The sequence below is a fragment of the Podarcis cretensis genome, assembly GCF_951804945.1.
Source record: "Podarcis cretensis genome assembly, chromosome: 1".
NCBI classification, from domain to species: Eukaryota; Metazoa; Chordata; class Lepidosauria; order Squamata; family Lacertidae; genus Podarcis; species Podarcis cretensis.
Window position 1 is genome coordinate 119,670,940 of NC_137170.1, and position 17,550 is coordinate 119,688,489.

The 17,550-nt window shown below is 43.6% G+C and overlaps 1 protein-coding gene across 1 annotated transcript in view; it reads left to right on the plus strand.

Annotated features, from left to right (window-relative positions):
- The window catches only part of LOC307220097 (dynein axonemal heavy chain 11-like), a gene marked incomplete at its 5' end in the record, with an annotated part of 229,278 nt that overhangs the window by 43,487 nt on the left and 168,241 nt on the right, over positions 1-17,550 (plus strand). The window contains 3 exons of the mRNA XM_079983734.1: positions 1,490-1,621; positions 3,753-3,913; positions 12,316-12,472. Of these exons, the coding sequence (XP_079839860.1) occupies positions 1,490-1,621; positions 3,753-3,913; positions 12,316-12,472 (450 nt within the window). The remainder of the gene's footprint in view (positions 1-1,489; positions 1,622-3,752; positions 3,914-12,315; positions 12,473-17,550) is intronic.

Below are 17,550 nucleotides of genomic sequence, written 5' to 3' on the forward strand. Positions count from 1 at the left end.
TCCACCTGTGGGGGGGGGCGGGAATAGCCACGCAAAGACCAAAAATACACTAAGATGTCACACATTAAAAACTTCCCTGAACAGGGCTGCCTTAAGGTGTCTTCTGAATGTCAGGTAGTTGTTTATCTCTTTGACATCTGATGGGAGGGCGTTCCACAGGGCGGGCGCCACTACCGAGAAGGCCCTCTGCCTGGTTCCCTATAGCTTTGCTTCTCACAATGAGGGAACCGCTAGAAGGCCCTCGGCGCTGGACCTCAGTGTCCGGGCAGAACGATGGGGGTGGAGACGCTCCTTCAGGTATACTGCCGCCGCGCAGCCAGTGGGGAGAGCTCCTGCCTGTTCTCCCCACCCTCTCTCTTTTCTCTCCCCCCCCCGCCCGTAAATCTCTTGCCTCCTCCCCCGCCCTGGATGGTGCCTCTTTTCCCACCAGCGGCATCTCCGCCTCCTCCTGCACCTCCTCCTGCACCTCTGAAGGAGGACTTTGCGTGAGAAGGAGCAGCGGCTTCCCAGCGGCCGGGCCAGGTTAGCGGGCCTCATTTAGCCCGCGGACCATAGTTTGCCAACCCCTGGCATAGAGCATACACAGCCCTTCTTAGAACAAGGGTTCCAGAGTCACCCGGGGAGGGAGAGGGAGCATTTGGCTGGGTCACCAAGGTTATGCAACAATGGCAGATACACCCTGATAGCAGCCATTGTCTAGTGCTCTGCAATGGGCATGGGACTAGGAAGCAGGAGAGGGGAGTTTAAGCCTTACCAGAGGGATAAGAGAGATGGTTCCACTCACCTTTCCCCTGCCTGCAAAGGAGAGGGACTTCCTGGACTCGAAGCCACAGTGCAGACAATAGAGAACAGTTCCCTAACCACTACCACCACAGCCGCTCGTAGTAGCAGACAGTCATCAGACACATTCGTTCACCTTTAAATGCAAACTGAATCTAATTTCTCCCTTTTTCCTACACAGGAGTGGCATTCCACTGACATGATAGGCTTCTGCCCAATTCTACAGCACCTCAGCCTTCAGATCTTAAGCATATGATTGTACTCCTAATGCAGCAGAATAAATGAACACAATTCTCTCCCCCCCCCTTAATCTTGATAAAGGAGTTTAAATAACAAAGCACAGTTTGGCTATTACGGATTGTTTTTCTAAAATGCTGTATGATATGTGCTACATTTCAACCTCTTAATAATTCCATCACACTGAACACGATAGCAAATGCAGTACAAATGAGTCTGCCCACCAGTATTTAATTCATATTGGAATAAAAGTAATGGCTACTAGCTGAAAAGTGTATCTTTGTTATTAAGGAAGCAAATTACAATTACGAGAAAACAATACCACTATTAGTTTGCAAAAGTTATTTGCGTTGATTAAAAGCACCAATAAGTATGCCTTGCTACCAGAACTGCTCCATTTAGCACTTGACATATAATAGGTTTTTTCCCCTTCGCAGTGTAATATCTCCATTGAAATATAATTATTTTGCAGATTGCTCAACTGAACGCCCTTATAAACATGCTGTTAGGAGAACTCACCCCTGGAGATCGTCAGAAGATCATGACAATATGCACAATTGATGTACATGCTAGAGATGTTGTAGCCAAGCTTATAGCACAGAAGGTAATTTGTTGCAGAGCAATTACCCTAATGCATTTTTAAAAGCATAAGATAAAGAATAATTTCATTTGTTGAAAAGATTTCGGGTTGCTTATGTATAATGATGACAGAATATTTTGATCCAGTCAATTTCTGTCCTTTTTCTTTTGATTCAGGACTGAAGATAATTGCATTTACCAGTTGAAAAAATGCTATTTAAATATATATAGATATGTGTGTGTTTGTCCAAATGTTTAAAGTGTCTTATTAAAAATGTATGCTATAAAGTGACAGCAGGTTCTCCGTGATCTGTCCCAGACCTGTTAAATGTTACCATGAAAATGTGCATTTATTCCAGCTGGCTTTGCGATTTAAATTGTATAAAATACTATGATTGGATATTAATTTGGCAGAGTACTTTCTCTTCTCTTCTTTTAGTGCATTGTTGGCTGCCCACCCCCCACCCAGCAAGACATCAATGATAACTTAAAAGCTCCTTCTAGGCCTCACTCAAAATGTGTGTGTACTAACAGCTTACTGGTAAAGCTCATGTCTTGCACGCAGAAGGCAATTACAGCTTTGGGTTTTCTTTTTTAGGGAGGTGGGTGAGCAAGATGCTCTCAGTAGGCTGCACTGAGGAATGGCTCTCTTACTAGGCAGAGTGATGCAGCTTCTTCAGGTAGCAGATGCTGAGAGAAGTAGAGACCGGATGGAGGGGCATGTACTTTGCAGCTTCTTATAGGGACTGGGTGGCACTGTAGTCTAAACCTTCAGTCCTCATCATGGGACTGAAACTGCCTTGGTCGCACTGGTCGATGATCTCCGGTGGGCTAGGGACAAAGATGAGAGCTGTTTCCTAGTTCTGCTGGATCTCTCAATGGCTTTTGACACCATTGACCATAACTTCCTTCTGGACCATCTAGAGGGGTTGGGAGCTGGGGCCACTGTTATACAGTGGTTCTGCTCCTTCCTCCTGGGCTGTGTTCAGTAAGTGGTGGGGGGGATGTGTTCAGACCCCTGGGCTCTCACTTGTGGGGTGCCTCAGGGTTCTGTCCTCTCCCCCATGCTTTTCAACATCTACATGCAGCCGCTGGGACAGATCATCAGGGGGTTTGGGCTGGGTGTTCATCAGTATGCGGATGATACCCAGCTCTACCTCTCTTTCAAATCGGAACCAGTGAAGGTGGTGAAGGTCCTGTGTGAGTGTTTGGCGGCGGTTGGAGGATGGATGGTGGCTAACAGATCGAGGTTGAATCCTGACAAGACAGAAGTACTGTTTTTGGGGGACAGGAGGTGGGCGGGCGTGGAGGACTCCCTGGTCCTGAATGGGGTAACTGTGCCCCTGAAGGACCAGGTGCGCAGCCTGTCATTTTGGAATCGTTTTGGACTCACAGCTGTCCATGGAGGCACAGGTCAATTCTGTGTCCAGGATAGCTGTTTATCAGCTCCATCTGGTACGCAGACTGAGACCCTACCTGCCCGCAGACTGTCTCACCAGAGTGGGCCCTAGATGTTGTTGGACTACAACTCCCATCATCCCTGACCTGGTCATGCTGGCTAGGAATGATGGGAGTTGTAGTCCAACAACATCTGGGGACCCACAGGTTGAGAAACACTGCTCTAGTGGTTTAGGCTACTGCAATGCGAGGTGCTAAGCATTTGAGCTCATGTTGAGGGCAATATATATTCTGTGTAGCTTGTCTTTAAGGAAGGAATATAAGAAATGGAGAAAAGTAGCTGAGCTTTGTCAAGTTTCAAGAGGTAAATTGAATAGCTGTGCCCAATAAACGTATGCAAAGAGTGTTTTGTTTTCTTCTGCTTGGTGGCTGGGTCCTACTTAAGCTTCAAGTGTGAGGCCAAGGAGCTTAGAGGCCCCTTTATCTCTACATTAAACTATAGGCCACCGGGCTCCACGCAGGGAACTCTGTGGGGGCAGTAAGATCCCTTTGCCCCTTGCTCTTATATAGCAGCCCTGCACTTGATAAGCTGCTTTTGAAATTCAGGGGAGTTTCAAAAGCGGATTATGTTCAGCCAGCACAAGAAGCAACTGCGGCCAAAAAGGCTGCAGTCCAGACTGCCCTTTTCTCTCTTTACTGTTTGGGCTGTTTCCGGAAACATCTGTTAACCTATTGCTCTCTTCCTCTTTACATTTCAGGTTTCCAATGGCCAGGCGTTTACTTGGCTATCGCAGTTGCGCCACAGGTGGGACGAAGAGCAGAGCAAGTGCTTCGTCAACATTTGTGACGCTCAGTTTCAGTACTTTTACGAATACCTTGGAAACAGCCCCAGGCTTGTAATTACACCACTGACCGACAGGTGAGGACCATATTGAAACTGGTTGAAGGGAGGCGGTTGTAAGAGAGGTAGGTGGTAGGTGGGATGAAGAGCAGGACAAGTGCTTTGTCAACATTTGTGATGCTCAGTTTCAGTACTTTTACAAATACCTTTGAGCCAGTGTGGTGTAGTGGTTAAGAGCAGTAGTCTCATAATCTGGGGAACTGGGTTCGCATCTCCGCTCCTCCACATGCAGCTGCTGAGTGACCTTGGGCTAGTCACACTTCTTTGAAGTCTCTCACTCAGCCCCACTCACCTCACAGAGTGTTTGTTGTGGGGGAGGAAGGGAAAGGAGAATATTAGTCGCTTTGAGACTCCTTCAGGTAGTGATAAAGCGGGATATCAAATCCAAATCCAAACAGCCCCAGGCTTGTAATTACGCCACTGACCGACAGGTGAGGACTGCATTGAAACTGGTTGAAGGGAGGTGGCTGTAAGAGAGGTAGGTGGTAGGCCTTCATGTTCCATCCTCTTAGAGGTTCTTCTCGATCTCATGATTTGCCAGTGAACATGTAAGAATAAAATATCGAAAGGTCCAGGACTGTGACGAACAATGTGAATATTCAGAGAGGAGGGCAACGTTTGCAATTCCCTTCTTAAAACAGACCAGGGATGGAGAGCCTGTGGAATTTCAGATGGTGTTGGACTCCAATTCCCACCAGGCTCCTTTCCAGCCGGCATGGCCAAAAGTGAGTTGGGAGTCCAATGACATCTAGAGAGCTTCCCCGTCTCTGAACTCAGGAGGTTTCCTTGTATTTTCTTAATGTTGATCATTGGGTCTGAAGAAGCAGTGCTGAATTGGTCCACAATAGCTGTGTATTTCATTTAAAAAAGGAAAAAGAACGTCCCTTTATTATTTTAGCAATGGAATGAATGCTTTTTCTCCAGGACAATGGTCCTTTAGACTTGTTATCTGGCACTCTGTTTAAAAAGAAAGAAAGCGCCTGTGCAGAACTCTTTTAACAGTTGCTGAATAAAAATCACTTTCCACTGAACATAATCATCTTGTTGTGGTGCAATGCATAATAACAGTTGCAGGGAGAAAATCTGCAGCAATTTTGAATATTCTTTCCGCCGAAATTGTTTATCCACATTGCCAGAGCCTTTAAGGAAGTACTGATGTTGTCTGCATTGTTGGGAGCAGCTGTCTCTGTCTCCTCCTGTGGCTGTCTGCCTGCTAACTAGGCAGATGGCAGACAGTAGCTGAGGTGTGTCTGCTATATACAGGACTAACTTTCCTGGCTAGCAGAAAGCACAGCTGCCATGCTATTATGATGGTGATGATGATCCTTCTGTATTTTGAGACATGGGAAGCCTTGTGTGGAGCCATGTACTTTGAAGGGGTGATTAGGGTTTCTTTTTCAATGCACCGAGTAAGCACTTAAATAATCAAGCTGCCAAGTGGCATGAAAATATGGAAAATTCCTATTAATTTACTATTTTGTGTAAGGATCAGGCAAGGAAATAAGCTTCTAAGAAGTGAATGAGATTTGTTTTCCACAGGCATCGGCATCTTTTGTACTCAGGATATACATACACACAGAAACACAAAGCAGGGCACAGCCTAGGTGCTCTAAACAGGCATGGTTGGCCCGTCTAGCATCAAAAATCATATTTCTTTTCTGCAGAAAATGAAGGGAGGCTGGGAATAGTGAGATCAGGGCATAAAGATTACCTCCAGGAAAGATATTTTAAAAAATAAAAAAGTCAAGACAGGAGAAAGTTTTGACAACATCTCCAAAAGACAGGATATTTTCAAAGCTGCATTTTCTGATGCATGACACCAGTAAGAAAAAGCTGATTCTCATAACCTTCATAAGGATCATTTTACATGGGGGATAGCCTACACTTTGTCTTTACCAGGCTTGTAAAAGCCTCATCATGATGCATACCTCAAACATACCACGTAGTATATGGCACTTGTTTTTCTTCCTGGCATCGAGAATTTCCATGCCATTTTGCATGGAAATGTTCCAGGAAGAATGGCATATTGAGCCATTGTGGTGGTGTGTGAAACGGAGACGATACGAATAAAGATAATGGCTTTGAATGCTAAGTTGCCATGAGTGGAGCTCTGCTCATGAGATGCTCCAGATGGAAGGAAGGGGTGGGAGGCAGGCAGGTAATTTCTGCCAGTTTCTCCAGCAACCCTCTCTTGTCTCCTGAAAATCTGCTCCACTGGAAGATTGTGGGAGGTGCTGAGAAAATTAGAGAAAAATTGAGCCAGCAGTGACCGGAATGTGTGTTTCCTTTGTGGAAGGGCAGCATAGGGTCTAAGCCACTGAATGGACCAATCTTTGATGGGGTTGCATATGGGAACAAGATTTTGTGGGTACTTTGGGTACCTGTTTTGATAATAGTTGGATGGTGCTGAAGCTTAGTGAAGATGATGTCCACACCTGTTTTCTAGGTGTTGATTTATTAGAAGACTCAGATCCTGTCATAATTATCTAAACCAGACACGACCATATATGACTAGATTTCAGACCTGCGTACATGAAAATCAAAATCTTGTGTGTGGTTTCTAAAGACAAGTAAACTGCTAGAAGTGAAAATAAGATCAAGAGGACTGTGAGGCATTTTTTATTTTATTTTTTGCTGTCCAGATCTTTCTAATTCTTTTTTCTGCCTTCATTTAAAAGAAGGTAGGATTTCTGAAATATATAATCAAGGGCAGGTTGTGGTGATGAAGTGAATATCAAGCTACCACATAGATAATCACTGATTAAATGTTTTCCCTTCATTTGCTCTGTCTCCAAGCAAACTCATTTTCCATGTCAGGAAACGATCCCCATTAGTGCTCAAGTTTGAATGTATTGTTCCATAATCATTTTCAGATTACTCTTCCCTTCAGACTTGGCTCAGTGAATATACAGGACTGAGCTCTTAATAAATAAGCATCTCAATGGCCATTATAGGCTTTGAAATACCAAACGCAAGAACATGTGGCATGATTCACAGAGTCTTAAATGGATCTCTACAGGTGTTGCTTGTTGTTGTTTAGTCATGTCCGACTCTTCATGACCCCCTGGACCAGAGCACGCCAGGCACTCCTGTCTTCCACTGCCTCCCGCGGTTTGGTCAAACTCATGCTGGTAGCTTCGAGAACACTGTCCAACCATCTCGTCCTCTGCCATCCCCTTCTCCTTGTGCCCTCAATCTTTCCCAACATCAGGGTCTTTTCCAGGGAGTCTTCTCTTCTCATGAGGTGGCCAAAGTATTGGAGCCTCAGCTTCACGATCTGTCCTTCCAGTGAGCACTCAGGGCTGATTTCCTTCAGAATGGAGAGGGTTGATCTTCTTGCAGTCCATGGGACTCTCAAGAGTCTCCTCCAGCACCATAATTCAAAAGCATCAATTCTTCGGCAATCAGCCTTCTTTATGGTCTAACTCTCACTTCCATACATCACTACTGGGAAAACCATAGCTTTAACAATACTCTCTACAGGTAGATGCTTAAAAAAAACCACAACTACAGAAATTTCAAATTGAACTGTGGCCTTGGATTATTGTGGCCAAGTGTCCATTTAACAGAAGCACCTCTTTCAGTCACCTAAAGGAATTTGTCATGGTGTTGACTTAGAAGTAGATATAGTTGCTATCCTGACCTCAGTGCAATCAGAGGCCACATCCAAGGGACCAGCTTTTCTCCTTCAGATTATAACTGTTTTAACTGGACTGTCTTAGTAGAAATTCATCCACCAGCAAGCTTTTAATGTTCATAGACTAGGCTAACCCAGTTCACCAAATGTTCTCCGACACAAAGGAATTAGTTGGAGATAATGTTAAGAACAACATCTATGTTGTTCACGTATGCTGGGGAATATTATCTTCCTGCTAAGCTAGATGTTTCTAATTTCAATAATAATAATAATAATAATAATAATAATAATTTATTTATACCCCGCCCATCTGGCTGGGCCTCCCCAGCCACTCTGGGCGGCTTCCATAGAAACCAAAAATACAGTAAAATATCACACGTTAAAAACTTCCCTGAACAGGGCTGCCTTAAGATGTCTTCTGAATGTCAGGTAGTTGTTTATCGCTTTGACACCTGCTGGAAGGGCGTTCCACAGGGTGGGCACCACTACCGAGAAGGCCCTCTGCCTGGTTCCCTGTAGCTTTGCTTCTCGCAATGAGGGAACCGCCAGAAGGCCCTCGGTGCTGGACCTCATTTCTATGCTTTGTATAAGTTTCACAGAGCTCTTATTTTGACAGGTAACAGGAGACAAAGCAACAGGAAAGTACTCTCTTAACTATCAGCATTTAGTGTGGTGAATTTTCTACCTACTCCATGGCCCTTCTCATACTACTCCTGACTATAGGCAGAAAAGTTACATTTCCATAATTGCTAGAAAAGCGCTCTCTTTCTCTGCAGTAAAAATGCATAAAATAGATAATGTCCCATGCTTCTTTCAAAGTTGTGCATTGGGAGAAACTTTTTCCTATTCTTTATAATATGTTAAGGCATTTCCTATGGCCTCTAAGAGAAAGGTATCAGGGTGTGTGGGTTTTAAACAATGAAGTTATCCACCTAGCTATAACTGAATCACTCACCTATCCTTCCCCGTTTGTGTGTGCATGTGTGTGAAACTTTAAAAGTTTTGAAAAGAACAATAACATTCTTGTACATGACAGAAACAGCTGGTTAAAAAAAAGATAGGAAAGGCTGGCCACTTAGATTTCACCAGATGGGCAGAGAGTGACATGATCAATTAGATCTTAGTAAAGGCATAGGATCAATGTGCTGGAGGAGGGCATGCAAGAACAAACAAAGGAGGGCACCTTGTGGAGTTTAAGGAAAAAAAGTAGAGCATTGTGATCAGGAAAGGACAAAGGAAATAGCCCACTCCTTCAGAAGCCAATGGAGGCAGACCTACTTGCAAAGTACAAGGGGAACAGGTATACAGTAATAATAAGAAGTACTGTAGGGTTAGAGGATCATGTGGAGATGGTCACAGAAAAAAGCAAAAGTTATGGTAGCGCTATGGGGAAAGGTTTTATGGAAGTCAAAGATATCAGAGAGCACACAAAAGACAATCACAAAGGTGAAGGAGATGAAGATCAAGGGCGGAGAAGAAGACTAATGAGGAAGAAGAGGATTCAGAGAAAGCTGGAGGACCTGGTGGGGCCTTCTAGAATGAGAGATGAAAGACCACAGGGCGGTAAATAGGAGAAGATATTTCTTCAAGCTAGCGAACAATGTCAGTGGCAGGAATCCTAGAAAGCTGTCTCAACCGAGGCTGAATAAATGGTGGAAGGGGAAAGGCCAAGACGGGGCCTTGGGAAGAGTAAATGTCACCAAAAGTTCATACACGACACTTTTAGTTTGAAAAGAGGAATCAAGGAGGAAACGTTAGGGGGGGAAAGCTTGTCAAACTTATTGGCAAATGTCTAGCAGTGTAGTACAGCACAGTGAGTAGAATTAATGCTACTGGGACTTGCTTAGGCCAATAGCTTCCTCATACAGAGGAAGAGTTTGAGGAAAAAATGTTGTAAACCAAGTGTAGTTTTTGTTTTCTACAGATGATGTTGTTTTGTGCCCTTCCACCCATGCTTATCCTGCTGGATTCCAACTAGAGGTTGAGGCTAGCACTAATCAACATGGAAATCTGCACAGATAAACTTATTTTTGGTATGGTTAGTTTTGCTGTTCTTGTGTATTAGTGAGTCAACAGATGATTTCTGTGCCAGTTTTAAAACTTTTTTATTCCAGTAAGTCTTTGCAGGCAATTAAGAATATACCCTTCTACAGTTGTTAATTGATGTCTGCTTTTATCGTTTATGCTATCGTTTTTATTTATGGTTTTATGTTTTTATTGCTGTAAACCGCTTTGGGTTTTTTTTTAATCACATGGCAGTATGCAAATCTCTTTTTTAATAAATAAATACAGTGGTACCTCGGGTTAAGTACTTAATTTGTTCCGGAGGTCCATTCTTAACCTGAAACTGTTCTTAACCTGAGGTACCACTTTAGCTAATGGGGCCTCCTGCTGCTGCTGCACGATTTCTGTTCTCATCCTGAAGCAAAGTTCTTAACCCGAGGTACTATTTCTGGGTTAGCGGAGTCTGTAACCCGAAGCGTACGTAACCTTAAGCGTACGTAACCCGAGGTACCACTGTACACAAATCACCTTGGGGGAAAATATAATAAAATTGTTCTATTGCTTTATACCTTGTTTGAGTTTCTACACCATTAATAGAAGTCCCTTTGGTGATCAATTCTGTCTGGTGGAACTGAGTTCCATAGAAAACCCTAGCAATATGTTGCTCCTTTTGGGCTGCTGGCGAGCTGTTTGGACTAGCTATGATAAACATGGAGTTCACCACAATCACCTTTTGGATTATGTGTGCGTGAGGCACTCTGAGTTGGCTTATCTGACACTAAAAAATCCCTCCATCTAGAAGCACAGTGAATATTAGTAAAACAAGGAATAGTAATAATAAATTGGGAGGTGCACATATAGTAATTTGCTATCGATAAAACAGTCTTCTATTTGATTGTCCCATCCTTTCAAGGTGCTACTGTTGCTTCTGGATCTGGGCTTTTATCATTTGCAGCCGCTGCTACACAGTGACCTCTCCATTTGCTTCTTGGTGTTACCTCTGATTGGAATGCACTCTTATATTACTGTCCACAATAACTATGAAGATGTCAATTTAAAATACCCAGTATTGTGATTCTTTTCCACCTGAGACCTTACCAACAAGGACCTTAGATATAACACAACTCTAAGCTTGTGAGGAGGATCAGGTGAAAGTTGGGATAGGGTAATGTGGGGAGATAATACAGTGGTACCTCAGTTTAAGAATAGCCCTGTTTACAAACTATTTGGTTTATGAACTCCGCAAAACTGGAAGTAGTGTCCTGGTTTGTGAACTTTACATCGGTCTAAGAACAGAAGCCGAATGGTTGAAGAGCACTGGTGGCGGGAGGCCTCATTAGGGAAAGCGTGCCTCGGTTTAAGAACAGTTTCGGTTTAAGAACGGACTTCCAGAATGGATTAAGTTCTTAAACCGAGGTACCACTGTACTGGGATCTAGGCTAGCGGATGCTAATGAGAGTGGGTTGGAAGAGCCTCAGTTTCTCAAGACGTGACTAAATAGGCTACTGGATTTCATAATTTGCATAACATGCCAATAAGTGCTGATTGTACAAATGAATTCACAGACTTCATTTATTCCATGTTTACCAAGTGCCTTACACTACATGCTAAGCACTGCAAGTTGTAGAGAAAGAGGAACAGAGAAGTTTAATATGCTAAACATGTGGAGTCTAGTAGACTCCTGCCTTCCCTTGCATTGGCTTTCTGGAGGGGTGGTGGTAATAAGGTCCTCAGGATCCTCATAGGTTGAGCTAAACTGTTAGGTTTTGAAGAGTAATGTCAGTTCAGAAGTCCAGTCCAATCCAAGGTGAGTCATGACTGAACAGAACCCTGGAGAGCTCCCTGCAGCCAGGATTGGCAAGAATGATACAATATGGTAGTTACTTTACTACGGCCTAATAATATTCAAAAACTCTTTATTCCTGCTCATCTGCATTGTTGGCTAGATTTTAATTTGCTTCTTCTGCAGCCTTTTCTGATGTACAGAAATATGACTGGGCTCAGACGGCACTTTATTTGATCTCCACGACATTCGCTTAGTTGTTCATTGCATTTTATGTGATCTTTCAAACAGCATAAAAACCACTTCTAGAAACCTATTGGAATCTAGAAAGAGATTAGTCCTCCTTTCCATGTTAATTGTTTCCAGTGGGGGGGGGGGGAGAAACTTTGTTTGCAATTTCCCCAACTCAGTGAAACCTGGGAGTTTTGCATTGAAGAAATTGGTGGCAGTATACCAGCATATAGTTCTTTCCTGCTATTTAAAATGTATTGTGACCTGGCACTATATATTCATTAAAAAGCCCACAGCAGTGCAGTATACCTGAAGGAGTGTCTGCACCCCCATCGTTCTGCCCAGTCTCTGAGGTCCAGCACCGAGGGCCTTCTGGCGGTTCCCTCACTGAGAGAAGCGAAGTTACAGGGAACCAGGCAGAGGGCCTTCTCAGTTGTGGCGCCTGCCCTGTGGAACGCCCTCCCATCAGATGTCAAGGAAATAAACAACTACCTAACATTTAAAAGACATCTGAAGGCAGCCCTGTTCAGGGAAGTTTTTAATGTGTGACACTTTAATGTATTTTTAATCTTTGTTGGAAGCTGCCCAGAGTGGCTGGGGAAACTCAGCCAGATGGGCGGGGTGCAAATAATAAATTACTACTACTACTACTACTACTATAAAAAGGAACATTAAAAATCAGGTTAGAAGTGCTAGCTTTATAGCCAGTAAAACAAATGCAAGAAACCCCACGTCAGAATGCAACTTATGCTTCCGTTTCTACAGATGCTATATTACACTGACACAGTCTCTTCACTTGAACATGAGTGGTGCACTGTCAGGCCCTGCAGGAACAGGAAAAACAGAAACCACCAAGGACTTAGGCCGTTCTCTTGGAATGATGGTCTATGTTTTCAACTGCTCTGAACAAATGGATTATAAGGTACTGGTTTATGTTTAAAACATTTGCTGCCTAAAAAATTGTTCTTGTCAAGAGTAGATTAACAAACTGGATGATGACTAGCATCTGTAAATAGTTTTGGAATGATGAAATATGACATGTGTAAATAAATAGTGTTAATATTTATTAATGCATTTATTTTGTGTGTGAGGGAAGGTTTCAATGAGTTGTATCTAATGCTAGTTCTAGTTAGAGTAGACTCATTGAAATTAACTAACCTAAGTTAGTTGTGTGTTTTACAGTGGTACCTCTAGTTACGAACTTAATTCATTCTGGAGGTCCGTTCTTAACTAGAGGCATGCTTTTGCTAATGAAGCCTCTTGCTGCTGCTGCGCTGCCAGCACATGATTTCTGTTCTCATCCTGGGGCAAAGTTCTCAACTCGAGGTAACTCTTCCAGGTTAGTGGAGTTTGTAACCTGAAGCGTTTGTAACCTGAGGCATTTGTAACTCGAGGTACCACTGAAATTTCAATTGGTCTACTTTGAGTTGGACTATCATTGGACGCAACCCAGAGAGTGCTAAAAAGAAGAAAAAGCAAAAATTTAACTATGAATTCTTCAAGTCAAGGGCTACTGCTATGAACACCTCTAATTAAGGATTAAAAAGACACTCAGATCAAATGGTCACCCGTTTACATAGTGATATGATGGATGAGCACCTCTTGTCAATACAATTTGCTTGCAGGCATGGAAGGGACTGTCACATGTATAGTTAACACAGGTGACATTTCAGATAACTGGCTAATTCTTGCAGTTTGTTTGTTTTTTTAGTGAGGTTAACTACATCAGAAGATAAGCTTCAACTGCACATGTGTGCTGTCCTATCTTGTGTTCCAAAGGGCAGCACTGCACATAGGACATGCAAGAAGTTCAGCCAGGGGTTTATGTTCCAGTGGTTTTTTTAAGGTGTGCATGTGTGGCTGCCATAGACTGGGGGTCTGCCCAGTAGCCTGCCATCCCAGAACGAGGCATTAATAATAAAATACACGCTATTCTAATATTACAACATTTGTGAGGTACGGATTTTAACTGCTAGTGCACCCTTCTAATAAATGAAACATGCTCTCTGCTATACCTGTGTGAAATGATGCCATAATAACTTTTGCTGGAATAATATTAACCAGAATAATATTATGAACCATATTCAAATTTGTGGAGTAATGGTGTTATAAGTATTCTGATAGCTCAAGTAGCATTCATTGAAATAGTGCTTAAAAAAAATTTAAATTGGTGCAGCATCATACATGTGCGAAATAACTCAGTGAAGCAACCCAGCACATAGGACTGATGTGCAGATACATACATTAAAGTGATTTGAATGTGATGATAATAGAGATCATATGAGTATGAAAATTAAATAGGTAGACCCCTGGCCTTGTTAATTGAATTCTGTTAATTAATTCCAAAAATTTACAAAGCATGAAAACATTTGCATCTACCTTTGTTAATAGAGTAGTAAATAGCACTGGAGAATTGAGGGAAATCATTTTCCTTCCATGAGCCTTGAGAATCTGAGATGGGCAGCGGTACCTGTGCTTGGAGAGATTTTCTGGCCTGTAGATCAGCCTACAGATAACCAAGAGCCTAATAGATGTTACTGAAAATTGTCATCTTTGGAGTCCAGCCCTTATTGAAAACAGGGCTGGGAAACTTTTGGAGTAGTTTTGTGAATCCACCACCAATGGTGACCTCCATTGAGCAGAGTTCTGGTCAGAAAACCTTAAGAAAGCAGAAGGGGCCAGGGGCAGGGAGAAGCAATTTCATCATATTGCTCCATCACCCTTCAGCATCTGAAAATCTGCTGTGGTGGTTTAAGGGAGACACCTGGAAGCAGTGGAGGGCTGCCGGGTTAGTGCGTGGCTGGTGATGGAAATCACTTCCTCCCTCCTTCCCTTTTGCAAGCTTGTCTTCTTCTTTGGCGATCACTCGTAGCCGAGTAAGATTGTCTTCCATAAACACAGTTTTAACAGTGAGTTCGTAAGTGACTGTGGAGGCCAATTCTGGATCCACACATCCTTCCACAGTGGGGACATAGGTTTCCAGGTGGGAGTTGATCATGATGTGGATTTGCCAAGCGTGCCTTCCTCTTAGCACGTTTCTCCCTTGCTTCCTGAGTTTGAGTGTCTTCAAAGTCCATGACACTTTTGGTAAAGGCTGTTCTCCAATTGGTGTACTCGCAGGCAAGTGTTTCCCAATTGTTGGTGTTTATACTACATTTTTTAAATGTAAACCTCTTTAAACCTCTTTTGTTGACCACCAGCATCACACTTTCCATTTTTAAGTTTGGAATAGAGTAGTTGCTTTGGAAGATGAAAATCAGGCATCCACACAACATGACCAGTCCGACAAAGCTTGTATCCTTCCACTTGATCAAAAGCCTTCTGTAGGTAGAATTAGCCCTTCCATTCACAGATGCCTACATCTGGATCTGAACCAACACGTTGGAATCTGCACTAGCTAGAGGCCTCACCCAAAGTAAGCTCACTGTTAGTGTGAAGAAGACAAGTCTTCCATTAAAGTTCATTCCAGCTCATCTTGGACTTGCACAGACATTAAAGAACAAAGCACCTGTGCAGGCTTTCACACTAGAGAGTATCCTGCTCTGTGTTGTGCCTTTCTTCAGTTAAGTGCCTGTGCCCTCTCCCTCAGTGGCTAGCTCCCTTCACTGCACAGCACATTTGTATAGGCTTGGGTGTGGCGTTTATTCAGTGAAGAGAACATACAGTGGTATCTTGGTTCCCAAACTTAATCCGTTCCGGAAGTCCGTTCTAAAACCAAAGCGTTCCAAAACCAAGGCACGCTTTCCCATAGAAAGTAATCCAAAATGGATAAATCTGTTCCAGACTTTTAAAAACAACCCCTAAAACAGCAATTTAACATGAATTTTACTATCTAAAGAGACCATTGATCCATAAAATGAAAGCAATAAGCAAAGTACTGTACTATAAAATAAGACAGTATTGTAGATGATAAAAATTAAAAAAAAAAAAAAATCTTGCGTGCATTGACAATAGTCATTGTTTGGATGAGGGGCTTTTATCCATTTCTGCAGTCACACAATTGATTGATTGATTGATTGATCGATCGATCGATTGATCAATCAGTAGCTGAAGTGGGTTCCACACAGTCACAAAAACAAGTCACAAAAACAAGGTCACAAGCCACAGTCACAAGTCAGTCGCATAAAACGAAGAACAAGTCACAGTCAAAAAAACCGAAAAGGCCACACAAACAAAAACACAAAAAATGGCAAAAACAATAACTCTGTGTTGTGTGGTTGCTTGGGACTCAACAGCTGACAGACTCCACAGGAAGCCTCTGATTAGCAGCAGGGGGCTCAATTTACAAATGGAACACATCGAACAGCTTCCAAGGCAAAGTTCACAAACCAGAATACGTCCTTCCCTGTTTGAAGCAATCTATTTCCAAGTTGTTCATAAACTAAGCTGTTCTAAAATCAGTGTACCACTGTATTAGAAAAGCTGGCCGTGCAGATCAGTGGCTCAAGTGGACTTGCATATATATATATATATATATATATATATATATATATAATCATATGATACAACACTGAATTAGGCCAGGAACATTTGTTATGAAAGGAAAGTATGTTATTAGATGTAGCCCTGTCTTTTTCTTTTCCAAATTCCTTAATTCAGAATTCATCTGCTGGTGAGCTCATGTTTCATGTTACTGGCAGTGGCATGAAAGCTGCTTCCAACAGAATCCAGAAACACCCATTTGTTTATAAGGCACACCTCAGCACAAAGTTCCAGGGCATCTTATAGTTAAAAACTTTTGGGTGCAGGGAGAATGTGGAATGGGACCTATCCATCTGTATTGTTTTTCTTTGTGTGGCAAGTCCCCTCCCCCATGTGAAATGAAGACACTGGACACATTATTTAAGGTTATTGGGCGTAAAAGGCCACAACTTTATTGATTACAGGAATTGGAAGGTATTGGCCTTAGGCATTGGCTCCTATCGACTACCCGGCATGGGGACCGGGAAGGGTTATCCACCAGCCGTGGGAGTCCTGTTGAAGTACACCAACTAGGATGCCATGGGTGTCACCACTCGGGGGCATGCCGGAGGCCCTCACCTCCCTAGATTTTGGACAGGGCAACGCCCCCCGGAGTCCTCTACCGCAGTGTTCCCCAACCTTGGGCCTCCAGCTGTTTTTGGACTACAACTCCCATCATCCCTCGCTAGCAAGACCAGTGATCAAGGATGATGGGAATTGTAGTCCAAAAACAGCTGGAGGCCCAAGGTTGGGGAACACTGCTCTACTGGACTACCCTTTTCATTGGGGGAAGGTGATGGCGCTTCCTTCCCCCTTCATTTGCATAACAATTACCCCTGCCAATGCCTAACCTCTAATACCGAGGAAGTTGTGACGTTTGCTACGAGGTAGGCGAAAAAACCAAATGGCTGGAAGTGCGCCAAGTGGAAAACTTCCTACCAGGCCCCTTTCGGCGACCAACCGGAGTCCATAGCAAGGTCAAAGCTAGCTAAATCTAGAGGGTGGGTGGGATGGGAAAACCGGGCAGCTGGAACGGGGCAAAGAGGGCGGTCCCCGGGCGCGCCGGCCTTAAATGGGCTGGCCATGCCTCCCCAGCCCGCCGATTGGCGGGCCGGGTCACAGACACACCCGGGCAGTGGCGTAGTGTGGGGGGTGCAGGGGGGGTCGGCCGCACCGGGCGCAACATCTGGGGTTAGGGGGCGCAAATCCACGGGTTAGGGGGCGCAAATTACTTGCCTTGCCCCGGGTGCTGACAACCCACGCTACGCCACTGCACCCGGGGATTCCCTCGTTCTAAAACCAGCCCCCATGTGTGTGGGAGGGGGTGGGCCTGCAACCCCACCTCCTCTCCAGCTCGGAAGTGGCTTTACCAAATTCATTAATTCAAAGCTAGTGTGACTGTAGTTATGTGGTGAGGAGCTATACGCAACACACAGTTCCTGCATCTGGGCATTTTCATTACAGAAAGGAAAGAAGGCGAAGAGAGATGGCTAATTTTTAATTTATTTATTTTTAGGCAGCATTGTTGATTAGATTATG